The 19,240-nt window shown below is 42.0% G+C and overlaps 1 protein-coding gene across 2 annotated transcripts in view; it reads left to right on the top strand.

Annotated features, from left to right (window-relative positions):
* Window positions 1–19,240, top strand: part of ADAMTS12 (ADAM metallopeptidase with thrombospondin type 1 motif 12) — a 301,553-nt gene that overhangs the window by 268,395 nt on the left and 13,918 nt on the right. Inside the window, exons 20-22 of one of the 2 annotated variants that reach the window (XM_039248273.1) lie at window positions 446–598; window positions 10,590–10,766; window positions 14,399–14,542. In XM_039248273.1, the coding sequence (XP_039104204.1) occupies window positions 446–598; window positions 10,590–10,766; window positions 14,399–14,542 (474 nt within the window). The remainder of the gene's footprint in view (window positions 1–445; window positions 599–10,589; window positions 10,767–14,398; window positions 14,543–19,240) is intronic. The other variant, XM_039248274.1, reaches the window with a different exon arrangement.

Genomic DNA, 19,240 nt, shown 5'->3' with positions numbered 1-19,240 from the left:
GGGGCTTTTTTTTTTTTTTTTTTTTTTTTACTGCAATGCCTAGAGCCTCCCCTGGGAGATTCAGATTCATTTGTCTAGGGCGGGCCCCCAGCGATGGTAGTATTTTTTTTTTAAGTTTTACTTATTTCTGAGAGAGAGAGACAGCGTGAACAGGGGAGGGTCAGAGAGAGAGAGAGACACAGAATCTGAAACAGGCTCCAGGCTCTGAGCTGGCAGTCAGCACAGAGCCTGAAGCGGGGCTTGAACCCACAAACTATGAGATCATGACCTGAGCCGAAGTCGGATGCTTAACCGACTGAGCCACCCAGGCGCCCCGATGGTAGTTTTTAAAAAGCCTGCGAATTTAGGTGAGCATCCAAGGCGGAGACCTTGACTTCAGAGTGTGGTGAGCTACATCTGAGAGAGTGGCCCTCAGCCTGTCTTCTCTGTCCCCCGCCCCACACAGTGCTCCACCACCTGCGGGCTGGGAGCCTACTGGCGAAGCGTGGAATGCAGCACCCAGATGGATTCCGACTGTGCTGCCCTTCAGAGGCCTGACCCTGCCAAAAGATGCCACCTTCGTCCCTGCGCCTCCTGGAAAGTGGGGAACTGGAGCAAGGTAATCGATCTGGCTCTGCGGCGTTCTGGAGGGGGACAGCCTTCTCTAAGCACGTGCTGAAGTAGGTGCCTCCCCTGCCTTCCTCCCTTGCTGCCTCCCTCTGCCCTCTTCTCTGCTAAAACTGTGGATGAGTAAGTCATAGACATCACCATGAGCCTATTCGAACTTACACAATAGTCTTAGAGCAAGGATGGAGTTTTTATTAAACCACATGTCTATAGCTGCCTGTCTTTTCTCTTCCCAGATAAACTGGAATTAAAAGTTAAATTTGCATAATTAACTGCTTGTCCAGCATGCAACGTTATTTCTAGATTATTTAAATTTACCATTACAATTACCATGATACATCATCACGTGTATAATTAAGTCGTGACGCAGCATCTGCTCACAAAGCAAGTGTGCTTTTCAATCTGCCAGACCCAAAATGACAAAAAGGCTAGACACAGAGAAAACACTCGTCTCTCAAAGTGTACTTCCCATACTGATCTTTGTGCAGTGTGGTTTTACAGTCCCTGCTAATCTGGCCGTGGTTACTCATTTTGCTATGTTGTCTGCATGGTCCCTGGTGAGAGACTGTATCAAGTTTTTGGATTTGTTACCCTTGGTGCTTCTGGGCACTAACCAGGCCTAACCTAGCCTGGGGCTGAGCCACACCCTGGGGGATACACTCAGGCTGTAAGACACGGCTCACTTGTGGGGTTGACAGATGATTGGCAGGAGAAGGTGCAGAGGTGTGAGCTGTGCATGTACCTTCTGTTTGCCAAACACACTCCTCTCCCCACTATGATGCTCTCTAGGCCCATCTTCTCTCAGGGGAACCAGTTTCCCTTGACAGCTGAAACACAGAAGGGAGAAGAAAAAAAATTGAGCAGACCCATAAACAACAAAGAAATTAAATCAGTTACCAAAAATCTCCCAACAAATAAAAGTCCTAGGCCAGATGGTTTCCCATGGGAATTCTACCAGACATTTCTTTAAAGAAGAGTTAATACCTATTCTTCTCAAACTGTTCCAAAAATTGAAATAGTAGGAAAGCTTACAAACTCATTTTATGAAGTCAGCATTCCAAAAGAAGACAAAGACCCCACTAAAAAGCCAATATAATATCCCTAATAAAACTGGATGCAACAATTCTCAACAAGATGCTAGCAAATCAAATTCAACAGTGTATTAAAATAATTATTCACCGGGGCGCCTGGGTGGCTTAGTTGGTTAAGCGTCCGACTTTCGCTTAGGTCATGATCTCACAGTTGTGGGTTCGAGCTCCGCATCAGGCTCTGTGCTGACTGCCAGCTCAGAGCCTGGAGCCTGTTTCAGTCTGTGGCTCCCTCTCTCTCTGACCCTCCCCTGCTCACGCTGTCTCTCTCTCTCTCTCTCTCTCCTACAAATAAATGAAACATTAAAAAAAAATTTAAAAAAAAATAATTATTCACCATAATGAAGTGGAATTTATTCCTGGGCTTTAGGTCTGGCTCAGTATTCACAAATCAATCAATGTGGCACACTACATTAATAAGAGAAAAGATAAGAATCATAGGATCTTTTCAATAGAAGCAGAAAAAGCATTTCACAAAATACAGCATCCTTTCTTGATAAAAACCCTCAACATCATAAAAGCCATATAGGAAAGGCCCACAGCTAATATCCTCAGTGGGGAAAAACAGAGCTTTTCCCCCAAAGTCAGGAACACAACATGGATGTCCACTCACCACTGTTGTTCAGTGTAGTACTGGAAGTTCTAGCCTCAGCATTCAGACAACAAAAAGAAATAAAAGGCATCCACACTGACAAAGAAGTAAAGCTTTCACTCTTCACAGATGACATGATACTCTACATGGAAAACCCAAGAAACTCCACCAAAAAACTGCTAGAACTAATACATGAATTTAACAAAATCACAGGATATAAGATCAATGTACATAAATGGGTTGTATTTCTATACACCAGTAATGAAGCAGCACAAAGAGAAATCCAGGAATCATTCCCATTTACAATTGCACCAAAACCCACAAGATGCCTAAGAATAAACCTAACCAAAGAGGTAAAAGACCTGTATGCTGAAAACTATAGAAAGCTTATAAAAAAAATTGAAGACACAAAGAAATGGAAAAACACTCATGCTCATGGATTAGAAGAACAAATATTGTTAAAATGTCAATACTACTCAAAGCAATCTACACATTCAATGCAATCCCTACCGAAATAACACCACATTCTTCACAGAGCTAGAACAAACAATCCTAAAATCTGTATGGAACCAGAAAAGACCCTGAATAGCCAAAGTAATGTTGAAAAAGAGAAACAAAGCTAGAGGCATTACAATTCTGGACTTTAAGCTGAATTACAAAGCTGTCATCATCAACACAATATGGTACTGGCACAAAAACAGACACAGAGATCAATGGAACGGAATGGAGAATCCAGAAATGGACCTACAAGTGTATGGCCTACTAATTTTCAACAAAGCAGGAAAGAGTATCCAATGGAATAAAGACAGTCTCTTCAGCAAATGGTGCTGGGAAAACTGGACAGTGGCAGGCAGAACAATGAAACTGGACCACTTTCTTACATCATACACAAAAATAAATTCAAAATGTATGAAAGACCTAAATGCGAAATAGGAAACCATTAAAATCCTAGAAGAGAAAACAGGCAACAACCTCTTTTGACCTTGGACTCAGCAACTTCTCAGTGGACATGTCTCTGGAGGCAAGGAAAATAAAACAAAAATAAACTAGTGGGACCTCATCAAGATAAAAAGCTTCTGCACAGCAAAGGAAACAGTCAACAAAACTAACAGGCAACGGATGGAATGGGAGAAGGTATTTTCAAATGACGTATCTGATAAAGTATCTCAAAGCTTTAAAGAACTTATCAAACTCAAAACAAAAAAAAAACAAACAAAAAATCAAGTTAAGAAATAGGCAGAAGGCATGAATAGACACTTTTCCAAGAAGACATCCAGATGGCCAACAGACACATGAAAAGATGTTCAATATCACTCATCATCAGGGAAATACAAATCAAAACCACACCGAGATACCACCTCATGCCTGTTAGAATGGCTAAAATTAACAATGTAGGAAACAACAGATGTTGGTGAGGATGTGGAGAAAGAGGAACCTCTTACACTGTTGATGGGAATGTAAACTGATGAGGCCACTCTGGAAAACAGTATAAAATTTCCTCAAAAAATTAAAAACAGAACTATCCTACAACCCAGCAATTGCACTTTGGATCCACTTTTGGATCCTTTTATGCAAAGGATACAAGATACTAGTATAAATACTAGGTATTTATCCAAAGGATACAAAAAGGCTTGTTCTAAGGGGCACATGCACCCCAGTATTTACAGCAGCACTATCAACAATAAGCAAATTCTGGAATAAGCCCAAATATTCTTCAACTGGTGAATGGATAAAGAAGATGTGGCACACACACACACACACACACACACACACAAGGAATACTACTCGTCAGTCAAAAAGAATGAAATCTTGCCATTTGCAACAATGTGGAAGGACCTAAGGTGTATTATGCTAAGTGAAATAGGTCAGGCAGAGAAAGACAAATATCATACAGTTTCACTCATTTGTGGAATTTATGAAACATAACAGATGAACATAGGGGAAAGGAAGGAAAATAAGAAAAACAGGGTGAGGCAAACCATAAGAGACTCTTAAACAGAGTGAACAAACTGAGGGTTGTTGAAGGGGAAGTGGGTAGGGGGATGGGCTAAATGGAGCATGGAGATTAAGGAGGGCACCTGTTGGGATGAGCACTGGGTGTTGTATGTAAGTGATGAGTCAATGGGTTCTACCCCTGAAACCAGTACTACATTGTATGACTAACTTGAATATAAGTAACTAAATTAATAATCAATACATACATACATAAATACATAAAACCTAGAGTAGGAAAGTAGGCCCTTTGTTTTGCCTTTAAATATCCAGAGGGTTTAGATTTTGCCTTGTTGATGGTTTGCCTTTTCACAGATACTTTCTCAGAGGAAAGAATTCTAATTTTATCTTGAATCTTCTGCATTATCCCCCCCTGATTCCCACCCCCAAACCAGAGACATTTCAAGTCTCAAATACCTGCCCTCAGTCCGCAGGTATCACACCTGACACCTCTGGGTTACTCACCAGCAACCCCCTACCTTTGTGGCGGCTGTCTGAGTTGTGGTTGCCTTGCTGGCTTTTGTCTCCAGCACCATGTGGCTCCTCGATGCAGACTGGTACCACTGCTGTGGACATGTCCCCATGAGTGCGACAGGACAGTAAGACTATACATTCAGGCTCTCCCTTTACCATGTCTAGAAGTAGTTTTTCAGAGTGGTGTGCTTCCACTTCATGCAGTAATCTGCCTGATACACATTCAAGGTTGTGGTCCTCAGGTCTGTCCCAGAGGCATACTTGGGAATACAGTTCTGCAGAATTGAATCCTAGAAGCTGAGCTGGGCAGTGGATCAGACACATCTGGATTGGCGAACCCTGCTCTGGTGTGACGAGCGTATAGCACTGGCCCATTCGAAATACCATGGATGATATTGCCTCTGCTCACCTCATAGAGTTGTTATAAGGATTAAAAAAAAAAAAAGGAATGTTAGTGAAACAGCTTTGTAAGTGGTAAAATACTGTTCTTTGTTCTTTTTTCTTTTTTTTAATGTTTATTTTTGAGGGAGAGAGAGAGGGACAGAGTGCAAGCTGGAAGAGGGGCAGAGAAGGAGGGAGACAAAGAATCCAAAGCAGGCTCCAGGCCCTGAGCTGTCAGTGCAGAGCCCAATGCAGGGCTTGAACTCACAAACCAGGAGATCATGACCTGAGCCAAAGTAAGACACTCAACTGACTGAGCCACCCAGATGCCCCAGTGGAAGACTGTTTAGATGAAACCCTGGGCAAATTCTGAGCTCAAGATAAAAGTTAAGACTGGCTCTTAGGTGCTTACTATTCTCTGGCTTCCTGGACTCAGGGTGCAAGGCCTGTGGACAGGTGACAGTCGAGAAAATCCTGTCAACAGAATGACTGGCTCAAGCAGGTGTCCACACCTTAGTACTAAGCAAGCAAAGTGCTTAGTGTCCATGAACTTTACGTACATTGGGCATTAACACTCACCAAATACTACTATGTGCCTGACATTACACAAGAGCTTTAGATAATCAATTCCATTTTCATCCAGCACAGGACCTTCTTTTTAATTCCCACTGAGACAACAGAAGCTTGGAGTGCTTAAATCACTAATGCTTGATCACACAGCTGTTACCAAACGCTCTCAGTTTTAAGAAACCATCCACTTGGGGACGCATCATCAATTTTATGACAGCTTTTCAGAAAGAAAGGGAACACTGCACAATAAATATGTACATTAGTTGTAAGAAACACCCCAATTTCAGCACATTAAAATGTGTATGAGGAAAAAAAGTATGTGATGCAAGAAATGCAGAAGTGACAAAATGAGCTTGAAAAGCCCTCAATTGCATTTGACACCAAAGCGATGCACCATCCACAGCTCCATTCACCGCCTGATGGAACATCTTGATGGCTGCACCTTCTGAAGTTTTGTAAACTGGTGATTTGACAGCCCCTTTATTTGCTTTCTGAGAACAGGCACTTCCCTTTTCATGGTTAAGTCTAACAGATCTTGATTCTTTCTGAAATGAATCAGAAACAGTTTTACATTTTTTCTTGGAATGTTCTGTCTTCCCACCTAGGGAGCACTACAATTTTATTTTAGCCGTAGTTGTCTTCTGTTGGAAAATAAAAGAAAGTGGCAGCCTTTCCTTATGGTCTTGGGTTTCATATATATTGCTAGTCTTTCTGTCTTATTCTACTTTTTGCCTTTGTGTTTATTAGATTTTACAGATTGTCAATGGCAGTGCTACATTTTTTTACATTTGAATTTTTAGAGCTCCTTTTTTGCTAAATACAGACCATCCCCAACTTCGATATAAAAAATTTTGATATCAAAAAATATATTTGATATAATATATTCCCGGTAACATATATTAAAGTCCAATGTGCAAAAGTGAAAACATGGAATTGCATATTATATGGGACCTTTTGTCTCCAGAAAGCAAAAGTTGAGTAACAGGAAGGTCATCATACGCTGAAAATCACTGCATTTATTTTATTCTTGATATAATATGTTATATGTCTGAACTGTCACCTTCTCTTGACATCCCTGAAGGTTTTAGATTAAGGGATCTCTAAAAAAATAAAGGAATGGCAATGAGATAGAAGCACTTAGGACCACAGGAAGCATGAACCCAAGACCACTCTAGTTGAGGATTGATGACCTGACCCGGAGGCTCTCCATGATGGCCCCTGCCCGTCTCTCACTCTGTCCACTCCCACTCTTTACCCTAGCATTCTGATCAATTCCCTATTCCCAAACAAGCTTTGTTGTTTCATAGCACTCTGCCTCCAGACATGCCATTCTCTCCACCTTGAGTGCCCCCCCACCCTATTTTGCTGGCTGAGTGAGCATCTACTTATCGTATATGCTTCAGCTCAAATCTTGGCTCCTTTATTTAGGCCGTTCCTGACCTTTTTAGGTGAAATTGACCATGTCTTCCATTGTGCCCTCACTATATCATGAACAACTTATGATGTAATCTTTATATATAAGCATATCGTTATTCCTTCTACTCATTTATGTAACTCTTCCCACCTGCTAGAAACACAGAGCCTGAAACATTGCGAGTGCTCAATAACTGGGGGTAGGATGGGGTAAAGAGACAGAAGAATGAATTTTGGTGCTGTTCAACTTAGAATTTTTGGAATGAATTATTTCATCTTAAGGGTCCTGTGATTCTGTTCAGCATAAGGAAAGTAACAGAAGAGAATTTTTTTTGGTATCCAAATTTAGTATTTGGTTCAACTTGGAAAGCAAGAAAGTATTCTGAAATCAAAACAGAATACAAATGTGGTGATCCCATACACTTATACCCCTCTAGCATGTTGGGATAGTTTAATCATCTAGTTTATCTTCCTTTCCATACTGATGGAGAAACAGAAGTTGAGAGAAGAGAAGTGACTAATCCGTACTCATGTGGCTACTTGCTGTCGGGGTCACACCTGAGTGCAACCTACTCCCTCCCAGCCCTCTCTCTGCTCGCTGATTTCACTACACACAGCTGAGCACTCGGTAGGAGTCTGGCCTGGAAAGTGTATCAGGCTGACTCCACAAATCAAAAACACCACAAGGGAGAATCACAGGGTTGCGACTTCATTTTATCTCTGCCAGTGGCTCCTATAAGCTTAGGGTATTTTTCATTCTAATTCGATCTGGTCTGCAGATCACACTTGTTAAACTGATGCTATAACTAGAGAGCAGGCCTGTTTGGTAACAACAAGGCGTTGGCTTCCTGTTCTCATTAGTCTAACTCCTGTCCTCAGTCTGGTCCACAGGCTCCAGGGTAGGAAAACATTAATACAAATGACCCTCCTCAAGGGCAGTAAGAGAATTAATATAATTGGCATTCAGCACACAAGGCAAACAGTGTTAGGAGTGGAGTGATTTAATATCCTGTCACTTCTCTCTTGCTAAGTGGATCAGAGGCTGTTTTGAAAATGGAACAGAAAAGTCATAGATTTAGTGAGTGTCTTCCCTTATTATTTACTTCAGCATATTAATAAAGTTCATTTCCTATTGAATGTGAATACTCTAACAAAAGGGGTAATGCTAGCTTGAAAATTAAATTAGGAATAACAGATTGCAGCAACAAATGAAAACTAGGAAAATAAAATCCTCTTTTATAATTAAGGTCTCGTAAAATTCCCTTGACCTAATAAAGAATCCTGTTGCTTTACTGTGTGCTATTTCCCAGAAATCTGTTTTGTCAGACAAATGGCTGCTTTGTGTGGAAATTATTAGCAGCCTTCCTCATTTGCTCTGTGGCTAATTTCAAATTGACAATTACTTTTTCCTTTGCTTACTTACTACATGGCAGGAAATGAGGTTATTTGTTTGTTTTTCTTTGGGGAGGGGTGCTGTCTGGCAAGCATTGTTTATTTCTAAGAAGCTAAACACTCAATGTATAGAGGCATTAGAGCATCAGCTGGTCCCTTGTCGCATGGGCCAGCATCTTTCTGTGTTACAGCCTAAGGTTTGAAGTCAGGTGACTTGGTACAATCTGCACGTAGCAGAAGAAGGGGAACTGTGCTTCTGGGTGTACCTCTACTGAAAGTTTGAGGAGTTTTCTTTCACCATTCTGCAACCCTGCAATTATGAGTATTCCACCATAGCCAGAAAGAGCACAATTTTTCAATGTGTAGAGAAAGGGCCAGACATACCTTACAGCAATGCACACACTTTCTTCCTGGTGCATTCTCTCAGCCACGACTGCTGATGAGACACTAAATGGGAGGACAGGGAGGGTAAAGAGGCTCTCCATCCCTGAAGTGACCAGGGGTCTCTTTAGCCCACTGGGTTGCCTATTTCTCAGAATTCATATATGCACTCAACAAATCTGTATGGACCCTCTGTGCTGTGCCTGGCACCATGCTAGATGCTTGGGACTCAGCGGAAACCAGGGCAGATAGGGGTCCAAGTTCATGGCAGTGAGAGTGTAAGAGAAAGGACACACAGAATGAATTAAATGGTTCCATATTGCAAGTTCCTGTGATAGAAATAGAGAAGGAGCTGAGAGAATTAACAAGGAGAGCCTCCTTCAGATAAAGGCATTCCAGGAGGGCCTCTCTGAGGAGATGGCACTTAAGCTGAGGCCTAAAAGAAAAGCAGTAGCGGGTAATGTGAAGAGTAGAGGAAGGAACATTCAGGACCTAAGGACCGTGGGGACGCACTGTTAACCCACAGAGAGTCTAGGGGGGAAATGGCTGAGCAGCACAGGGGCCTGTTCCCCTCCCTGCTACCTCCAGCCCCTATCTGACTGTGGATAGTGACAAGGCAGGCCAGGCAAGAACAGAACCAGGAGAGACTAGGAGGCGGGGGCAAGATGAATGGAAGGGACTCGGCTGGCACTAGCACTCTAAAGAGATTGGAGACGGAGTCTTGGAAGCTCAAGTTATGATCAGGTAAAATCTAGGTGGAGGATGGAGCAGCTTCCAAAATCTGAGAGGTCAGAGAGTAGGCCTACTTCAGAATCGGCTGTGTCAACCCTGGTTTGGGGGATGCTAGTGCGTCAGTGTTTATCAAGATTTTGAGGAGTCAGCAGCCTGCAAGTGACCTGAGACCGAGCAGGAGGCAGGGGCTGCTACGCAGGGGTGGGCATGTGGGAAGGAGGCAGTGAGGGGGCCTCGTAATGGCTTTCAGGGGGCCTGTGCTGAGCAAGCTCTCAGTGATGAAGGCACATGATGTTGGCTATAGAAGAAGAAGGGTAGTAGGGACAAGCCCAGGGTTTGCTCAGTTCTGGGAGTCAAACCACAGAGCAGTTATTCCAATTATTTCCCTCATGTAGGTCCTTCACCTGACAAAGCATAACCCATCTTGCCTTCGGAGTCATGGAGAAAACAGGTTTTTGGCAGGATTCTGAGGGGGGAAAGGGTGTGGCTCGGCCAGGAGTTCCCCTTCACCCCGGATGAATACACACACCAGAGGGAATGGCCGCCCACTGGGACGCACACTGCACCACAGGCAGCCAACCCCAGTGTCTGTGATCTCCAGACAGCCCTGTGAGGTGACAGCTATCATCCCAGTTTATCATTTCGACACCTGAGCCTCAGAATGTTTCTCTGATTTCTGTGACTTGCCCAAGAGCGCACAATAAGTGAGTGACAGAACTGGACTTGCCACCCAGTTCTCACGCTGCCACACCTGTGTTTTCAAACATGGGGAGCCCCCATTTTGGGGAGCTGCTTGAATGACTCCCTCTATAGGGGCTGTGAGGGAGACAGTTCACTTGAGCTAGACTTAACTCTTTTAAGAAGGCTGGAACTTCACGGTTCTCTCTCTGAGAAACCCTTGGGATTTGGGGTATTGAAAGCCTGGCACCAGGGACTCAAGTATCCCCTTTCTCTCCTTCTCCATGCAGTGTTCCAGAAACTGCAGTGGGGGCTTCCAGATCCGGGAGATTCAGTGTGTGGACAGCCGGTACCATCGGAGCCTGAGGCCATTTCACTGCCAGTTCCTGGCCGGCGTTCCTCCCCCGCTGAGCATGAGCTGTAACATGGAGCCCTGTGAGGAGTGGCAGGTGGAGCCCTGGAGCCAGGTATGGCCTTCAGAGACATCATCCACCCAACAAGGAGAATGTGAATCTCTGTGTTATCATGTGAGCCTAGAAGTCAGGGAAGACCACATGAGCATCGTGGCAATGACTGGCCTCCCATTCAGTGGCCTAACACGGTGTGGAGAAGGCTGAACAGGCCAACAATTTGAAGACTACGCTGTGTGGTTTCACATGTGACAATTCAGTATTTTATTACAACCCAGTCTCCCAGTGGATATGCTGGGGAATTGGGGTCTGTGTTGGGGAAATGTACATGGACCACTCTGATGAGAGCCATTCAGGGCAGAGGCTCACATGCCTCTCCCCCAGGCTTCTGCAATTGAACTGGGGGTAGTGGCCAGATCTTTTCCACACACAGTATATTTTAGAGTTCCACCTCTCAGTTGAATGCCCAGATCATTGTTTACAGAAATAAAATGAAGTGTGTTTGTGCCTATCTTCACGTCCTCTGTTTTGAGAGGGCCCAAGCTCTGCTGGATCTGTGTCCTACTTCAGCACATGAAAACAAAGTGACTGTTCTTTGGTGAAGTATAATCTCATTTGCCAATATGCAAATACCTCAACAGCTTAAAAAAAAATACTCCCAACCATATCCATGTGTGGTAGAAAGAAGAGAAAAGAAGGAATCCAGCATATTTTGAGTGTGTCTATGGGCTAGGCATTTTACCTACCATACTTGGTTTAAAATTCACAACAATTTTCAATGGTAGGCTTTATTAATTCCATTTTATAGCGGAAGAAATTGAGACTTAGAGATTAAGAAACTTACATGAGGTCACACAACTAGAAAATAAATGGAGGAGTATTAGCTTAAGCATAAGGCAGACTCCCGTGCCAGTGCACTTTCAACTGTAGACATTAATCTAGTAAGCACTGAACAAAGAGTAAACTGGGGAGAGAGTGAATCAATAACTACTTTGGGGAAAACCAAACCTTCCACGTGCCCTGGAAAGGAAGGTAGTGCACCAAAACTGTAGGACACAGAGTTAGAATCAAAGCTCACAGAAGACTGAGCCCCTACAGCCATGCTTAGTGCTGAGGCTCTGAGCCAATACTGGTGTTTTCTGGGGCAACAGCCACCACTGTCCCTCCTTTCTCCTCCTTACCTGCTCAGCTCTGGAGCAATAAAGTGTCTGCTACTCCCATGCTCTGGACTTAGGCATCCGAGCCCTCCATGTATGATGAGCCTGGTGACAGCTTTCAGAATCCAGGAATTTTCAGAGAAGCCTAGATCGCATTGTCAGAGAAATGGCATTTGCAGGTTTTGAAAGATGAGCAGTCAGATCTGCTTTCTGGTTATGAAAAGGATGTATTCTCTATGTTTCTTCAGTAGCTTCTGGGAGCCCTAATCAGGCACTGTTCCTTGAAGGTCTCTCACAACCCTGAGTAAACCACGTAGTGGGAAGACTTCCCGCAAGGAAGCAGAGGAGATGGAAAATACAAAAATATTTCTCTTGATCTTTTGAGGGTCTGAGCACCCTTAGGTGCTTTCCCTGATGTGTGATGCTGCTTTGTCTATCCGCACTAACAGACTCCCATCATGAGAATCATGGGCCCCTGTGGTATGCCAGCCAGCCCATACTCCCTGCATGCAAGAGGCATTTCATCTGCAGGAATGTGCCCACACCAGAGGTTCTCCAACTGTAGCTCACTTCAGAATCACCTGGAGGGTTTCTTAACACACAGATGGCTGGACACCATTTTCAGAGTGTCCAGTTTGGAGGTCTGGGGTGGAGCTTGAATTTTGCTTTTCTAACAGGTACCTAGAAGATGCTGACATTGCTGGTCTGGAGACCACACTTGGAGAATACACTTTCTTCACCTCCTTTCCTAGAGATTACTTGGCCAGGTGGCCCTGGATCTATAAATACACATGTAGGTAGAATGATCTCAAATGTGGGAATCTCTCCCTCACATAGGATTAAAAAGAGATAGAATAAATGGGGAAAATCCATGTTGACTCTCAATGTTGGAATATTGTGAAATCAGTAGCTTAGTTCTTTCATTGAACAGAAAGAGTTAATTATATGTAATTACCCTGTTTCCTATGGTACCACCATACATGTCATGTCTGATATAATTGAGATTTTGGCAACCATAATCATTTTGTTGTTGTTGTTACCACACAATAATTAAGATTTTTCAAGGTTCTTTTTAAAAATTATTGTTCATGATTATTTATTTTTGTGAGAGAGAGAGTAAAGGAAGAGAAAAAGTGTATGCACAGGGGAGGGGCAGAGAGAGAGGGAGAGAGAGATTCCCAAGCAAGCTCCACACTGTCAGTGCAGAGCCTGACACAGGGCTCAATCTCACTAACCAAACCATGAGATTAGGACCTGAGCTGAAATCAAGAGTCAGATGCTTCACGTACTGAGCCATCCAGGTGTCCCTCAAATACTTTTTTTTTTTTTTTTAATTTTTTTTTAATGTTTTTTATTTATTTCTAGGAGAGAGAGAGAGACAGCGTGAGCAGGGGAGGGTCAGAGAGAGAGAGAGTCACAGATTGAAACAGGCTCCAGGCTCTGAGCTGGCAGTCAGCACATAGCCCGACGCGGGGCTCGAACTCACGAACCGCGAGGTCATGACCCAAGCGAAAGTCGGACGCTTAACCGACTAAGCCACCCAGGCGCCCCTCAAATACTTTTTAAAAAATCTTTATTTGTATATTTTGAGAGAGAGAGAACTCATGCAGAAGTGGGGTAGGAGCAGAGAGAGAGGGAAAGAGAGAACCCCAAGCAGGTTCTACACTGTCAGTGCAGAGCCTGACGTGGGGCTTGAAATCATGAACCATGAGATCTTGACCTGAGTTGAAACCAAGAATTGGATGCTTAACCAACTGAGCCACTCAAGTGCCCCTTAAATACATTTCAAAGATTCTTGATGGATTATTTAATTTCCTCCCAGAACCTTATGAAAATGAGGCAATAGATCTTATAAAATTATACTAGTGAGCAAAACCCTGACAGATTTTAGATTGTATCCCTTTAGGAATCCAGCCTGTCATCTCAAATTTATCTTGTGAGCATTACAGCCAATGCATCAGACCCCTGGGCAAACACATCAATTTCTCTATTCTGGATATGGACAAATTTAATTCTAAAGCTCCATGTAGTGGGAAAAGAAGACTGAATCCATTTTAAGAGGGGATTAACTTAATTGTATCACAAATGTATGCTCTCTGTTTGGACTGTCAGAACTAATCACAAGAAAAACATCTAAATTTTACATTTTGTTTTATAGATACATGTGCCAGAAGGAAAAATGCAAATAACATAATGCCCATTCTGGCATGACCTCTCATTTAGGTTTTTAACCAATATCCCTTCTGTTTGACATAACTGTTTTCCATCAAACTATTTGGCATCTTCTGATTTTTTTTCTCTTCCTCATATCCTTAGAAAGTCCTTTATTAATCTCCTTTCTCTTTAAGTTTTATTTCACCACTGCTATTTGGTCATTGTGATGAACCTGGCATATATGTTGAGATTCCAATATAGATACTAATATTCTTAACAACACTGTACACAATGAAAATGATTATAAAAAGGTCTTCCCTTATCACTGAAAATGTCACCATGCGATTTTTACCTAACTTTGTCCCTGTGGCATATCAGTGTTCCAGGTCCTGCGGGGGCGGAGTTCAGGAGAGAGGAGTGACTTGTCCAGGAGGTCTCTGTGACTGGACGAAAAGGCCCACATCCACTGCACCCTGCAATGGCCACCCTTGTTGTCACTGGGTCACTGGGAACTGGGATCTGGTAAGAGTCAGTTATATTCTCTTCAAATTTATTTTAGTCTTTAAAAAAATAGTGTTTATTTTTTGGGGCGCCTGGGTGGCTTAGTCGGTTGGGCGTCCGACTTTCGCTTAGGTCATGATCTTGCTGTTTGTGGGTTTGAGCCCCGCTTCTGGCTCTGTGCTGACTGCCAGCTCAGAGCCTGGAGCCAATTTCAGAGTCTGTATCTCCCTCTCTCTCTGACCCTCCCCTGCTCACGCTGTCTCTCTCTCTCCTAGAAATAAATAAAAAAAAAAAAATAGTGTTTATTTTCTTTTGATTTCAAAGGTAATATATATTCATGGTAAACATTCAATGTATCTATTGATTTAGTTCTGGTACTCTTTTGCCATTAATTCCTCTACATCTGCTAAAAGTTGATCCTTAGCTAACATGTGGTCAATGTTTATTGTCTTGAAGATAAAACTTCAGACATTCAATAGAAAACAGCTCAGATACCAACATTATCCCAGAGGCACAAAGCCCAAGGACCAGCAATTTTGGGTCTCAATACCTTGATCCAAGGTAAGTATCAATACCTTGGATCCTGTGGCTTTTCCTGAAGCAAACAGAAGCCGTTAATGCTCTGAAACTTGAGGCTTAGCCTGATTTCCTGAGTTTCAGATCTTGGCAACTTACAAATCAGTTTGCCAGATGGTCAGTCTGTTTGATGGGGAGACAAACAAACAATTAAGCTGTAAATGAGAGAAAGATTTATTATTCTCACAAAGTTTATTTGTTATATAAATAACTATATCAGTGACACTGAAAAAAAGAAAATTCTCCCACAGACAGATTTCCCCAGCACTTTGATTTGTCATATTCTGGGTTATCTAGAAAATAGAGTCTTAAGACCAAATCTAATACTTTATTATGAAATACAATACCAGAAAAACAGGGGTGATAGGAAAGAGGAAGGAGACAGGGAAGGAATGGATCCAATACGAGGTGGTGAGTTACCAGACTGACCACTTGTCTTAACTATTGCCTGGTGTCAGGAACAGCTGGCTGTTTGCTCTCAAAAGAAGGCCTTCTAGAAGCTAGCTTTATGAACTACTCTCTCTTAGGTAGTTTGTCCAGGGTCAAGAAGGGAGGAGATGATTTATTGGCTCCTATCTTTTAGGACTGGGTAAAAAGTCTTCTCTCAGATGGCTAATATCCCCTGTTGTCCTGGGTTATTCATGTGTGGGCATTGGGCAAGCCCCATTGTGTCTCATGTCTCAACCAAAAAAGCCCAGAATCAAGAGGTGAGAAGCACACAGCATGGGCATGGGAGATGCAGGCCAACGGACTATGCTTTCATGAAGTTAGTTACCATCTCAGCTGGGGCAGATCAAAGACCAACAGCTGGGAGACGCGGGGAGCCAAGAGGATCTGATATACAAATCCCTCAACTGTTAATATTTTATAATGTAAATTATTCTTGTTTAAGTATAGTTTGATAGTTATAACACAGGCCAATGCAGTATTTTGCCAACCATAATGCCCCCAGATATGTTTGAGCTACCATATCCTTAGTGATTCTCATTGTTCATTGTTGTATAGTTGCTCTGCACAGCCATGATCAATTCACACTCTGGCGTGTACTCTTGCAAAAGGCTTCTACTGGTACATCCAACTCAAGATTGTGCTGGTCTCTGGATAACACCCACTCTAATCCAGGAAGAACAAGATGATTTATCATTGCTAAAGGAACATCGTGCATTAATCACTTAGCTTGCAAAAATATCAATATGAAGCTATCAATATAATATGAATATTATATTCATAGCTTAAAAAATTTCCAATAGACAAAGAAGAATGATGTCAGCCACTTCATTAGATAGACAGAGCACATCATATTTTCTATGAATTCCCTTTCTTCATTGGCATCTACTGCTGATCCATAATGAATTGCCAAAGAAGATACTGGTGTCAGGACAAGCTTTTGTTTCTGCAACCTGCTAAACTGTCTGCCAGGGCAAGTACCTGGCTTTCACCCTGTCCCCATGAGTCATGTGAACAACAGAAAATGTCACATGCAGTTGTACTATTTTCTGTGTAAATATAATTTAATCACTTTACATTTGGGCATCTTACAATATCTCCCTTGGACAATGACTTTATTTCCTATTCACTAGAAATTCAGTTATTCCAAAACCAACATTCTTCATCCATCTTTGATTTCAGATCCTGAAAAGATTTTACCCAAATAAATATGTGTTTCAGTATTAGGCTCTTCAAAAATACCCTGTAATCCTATATAACAATATAAGCATCGCTAACCAAATCAGATGTGACCATTAGAAGAAAATAATTGATACCATGTGAGCTACTATGAAAAGGCTATACATTTGGGCCCATGCACGAACACAAAACCCCACAGAAGATTAACAACTAGAGATGAACAGTTTTTAAATGTTAATTTATTTATTTTTGAGAGAGAGTGCACAAGCTGGGAAGGGGCAGAGAGATAGAGAGACAGAGAATCCCAAGCAGGCCCCATGCTGTCAGCACAGACCCCAATGCAGGGCTCAAAGCCGTGGACCATGAGATCATGACCTGAGCCAAAACCAAGAATTGGATGCTCAACCAATTGAGCCACCAAGGTGCCCCTACAGATGAACATTTTTAAGTCTGTCAATTCCCTGAGGCTCTCATAACTTATTATTTATTGTAAAGGAAAGCTTGAAAATTTCTTTTTGGCAAGAAAGATGATAGCCCAGTAAATATTATGGTAATGATATGTGAAGCGTATCCTGTTCTTAGGGAACTCACTGAGAAAAGAAAATTGTCAAAACACCCCAATTTACCTAAAAGTGTACGGTCTGCTTCTCATTTTGGCACTTAGATAGCATCAGCTAGAAGCAGATAGGCAAACTTAGAGTTGACTTAGCATGCCAGAGAAAGCTAAATTGTAAATTGTAAGGTTCTTGTGTGATGGTTATTCTTCAGTCAAATTTCCAGCACATTTTTTTTTCAGTTATAATCATCTGTCTGGACTTAGGACAGAAAGTAGTAAAATCAATGAGAAATTTAAAATAAGTAGACTGACACAGCAGTTCTACCTGTAATAATTTAGCCCACAAATATTCCATCAAAGGTAATCCTAGATGATGATAAAGATATTCATTACCATGTTGTTTGTAACAGCAATTCCTAAAAATAACCAAATATCCTTTGATAGAAGAACTGGCCAGTCTATTAATTTATTAGAGTACACCTCCTTTAAGAATGAGTTAGACCTATATTTCTGAGTTGTAAAGATTCCTAACAATAGAAATTCAAAATTTCTTTAGAGAGAGTTAGAAGTTACTGCCTTTTGGAGGTGGACGTGAGTTAAAGTTTCCTTGGAAGAACCATTTGTCAAAAATTCATCAATTGTGCATATCCGAGGATAGGGGGCATGAAGGGTAGCTAACACCTACCAAGCTGGCCTTTGGAATTACTCTTGACTTCTGAGACCTATTATCAAGTGAAAAATGGGAATTATAGAGCCCAAGGAACACATACGGGTGGATTGAACATATATATTTGCCTCTCTTCCCCAAACTGCATTAAATAGAAGAAGTAAAAAATTAAAAGTGCCTCAAATCCACAAAGACCAGAGGATGTGAAACAATATCAGAGAAGGAATCAATAAAATTTTGGAAGCTAGAAGCAGATAGGCAAACTTACAGTTGACTTAGCATGCCAGAGAAAGCTAAAAACTCCATAGCACAGAGATTTTCCAGGCACCTTTGAGGCAGCAGTGAGGAAGGGGGAAAATGGGAGGTGGTTGAAAGTTAGGAAGAGAGGCAGTTGGGTCTTTAGAGCTTTCCTACATCCTGACCATCGCCTGGAGGTCTTCACGCTGGAGAAGTAAATCAAGAGAGACCTTGGAATCAGTCACAGTCAGTGGGAACAAAAGAGCTGATCTCACCAATGGTTAAGTTAAAACACACTCAGTAAATAGTGTCCTCCTTTCCCCAACAGAGCTCCACAAAGGCAGGGGACCCGGTTGGCCTCAAGAGAAAAAAATCCACATAATTGATCTCCTCCAGAACACCTCATTTAAAGCTACCTCACAATAACTGCCATCCATGAAACTTCCAGCCAGCTCATAGGTACCTCATCTTGGGTAGCTAGGCTAGGATTACTGGACATTTGAGAAAATCTATCACACCAAGGACAAAGTAACAAACAGAACAAAAGAAACTCCAAGGAACAGAGACCTTGAAAGGAACATCAAAGTTCCTCCCTCTAAAAAACATAAGTAATTTCTTCAGAGAAATAAAGATGACATTCATGACCTAGCTTCCAGTTGGAGCTATATTAAAAGAATATTCACAGAATATTAGGAGATCTTAAATATTTTTATAATAGTAAAGATAAAAATGTAAGTAGAAGGATTGGGGAAATAATGGGAATAAACCTTTCAAAAAAAGGAGAACAAAGACAGAAGAAAATGTGATAAGAGATAAGAAAATTAGAGGATCAGACTAAGAGGTACAACATTGAAATAATAGGGAGAATAGAGATGGAATAGAAATGAGGCAGTCAAAGAATTAATGCAAGAAAATTTTCCAAATCTGAATAACATGAGTCTCCATGTCCATTAAATGCCGTAAGAAAAGGAAAGTCAGGAGAAAGGTGGGCCTGTTTCTATATTAGTAAAGGCAAAAAACAAATCTTACTTTACATGGTTGTTACCAGTACTGGACT

This window comes from Hyaena hyaena, unplaced genomic scaffold (genome assembly GCF_003009895.1).
Source record: "Hyaena hyaena isolate Hyena2069 unplaced genomic scaffold, ASM300989v1 scaffold_310, whole genome shotgun sequence".
In the NCBI taxonomy this organism is placed as follows: domain Eukaryota; kingdom Metazoa; phylum Chordata; class Mammalia; order Carnivora; family Hyaenidae; genus Hyaena; species Hyaena hyaena.
This window is presented reverse-complemented; position numbering and strand designations above follow the sequence as displayed.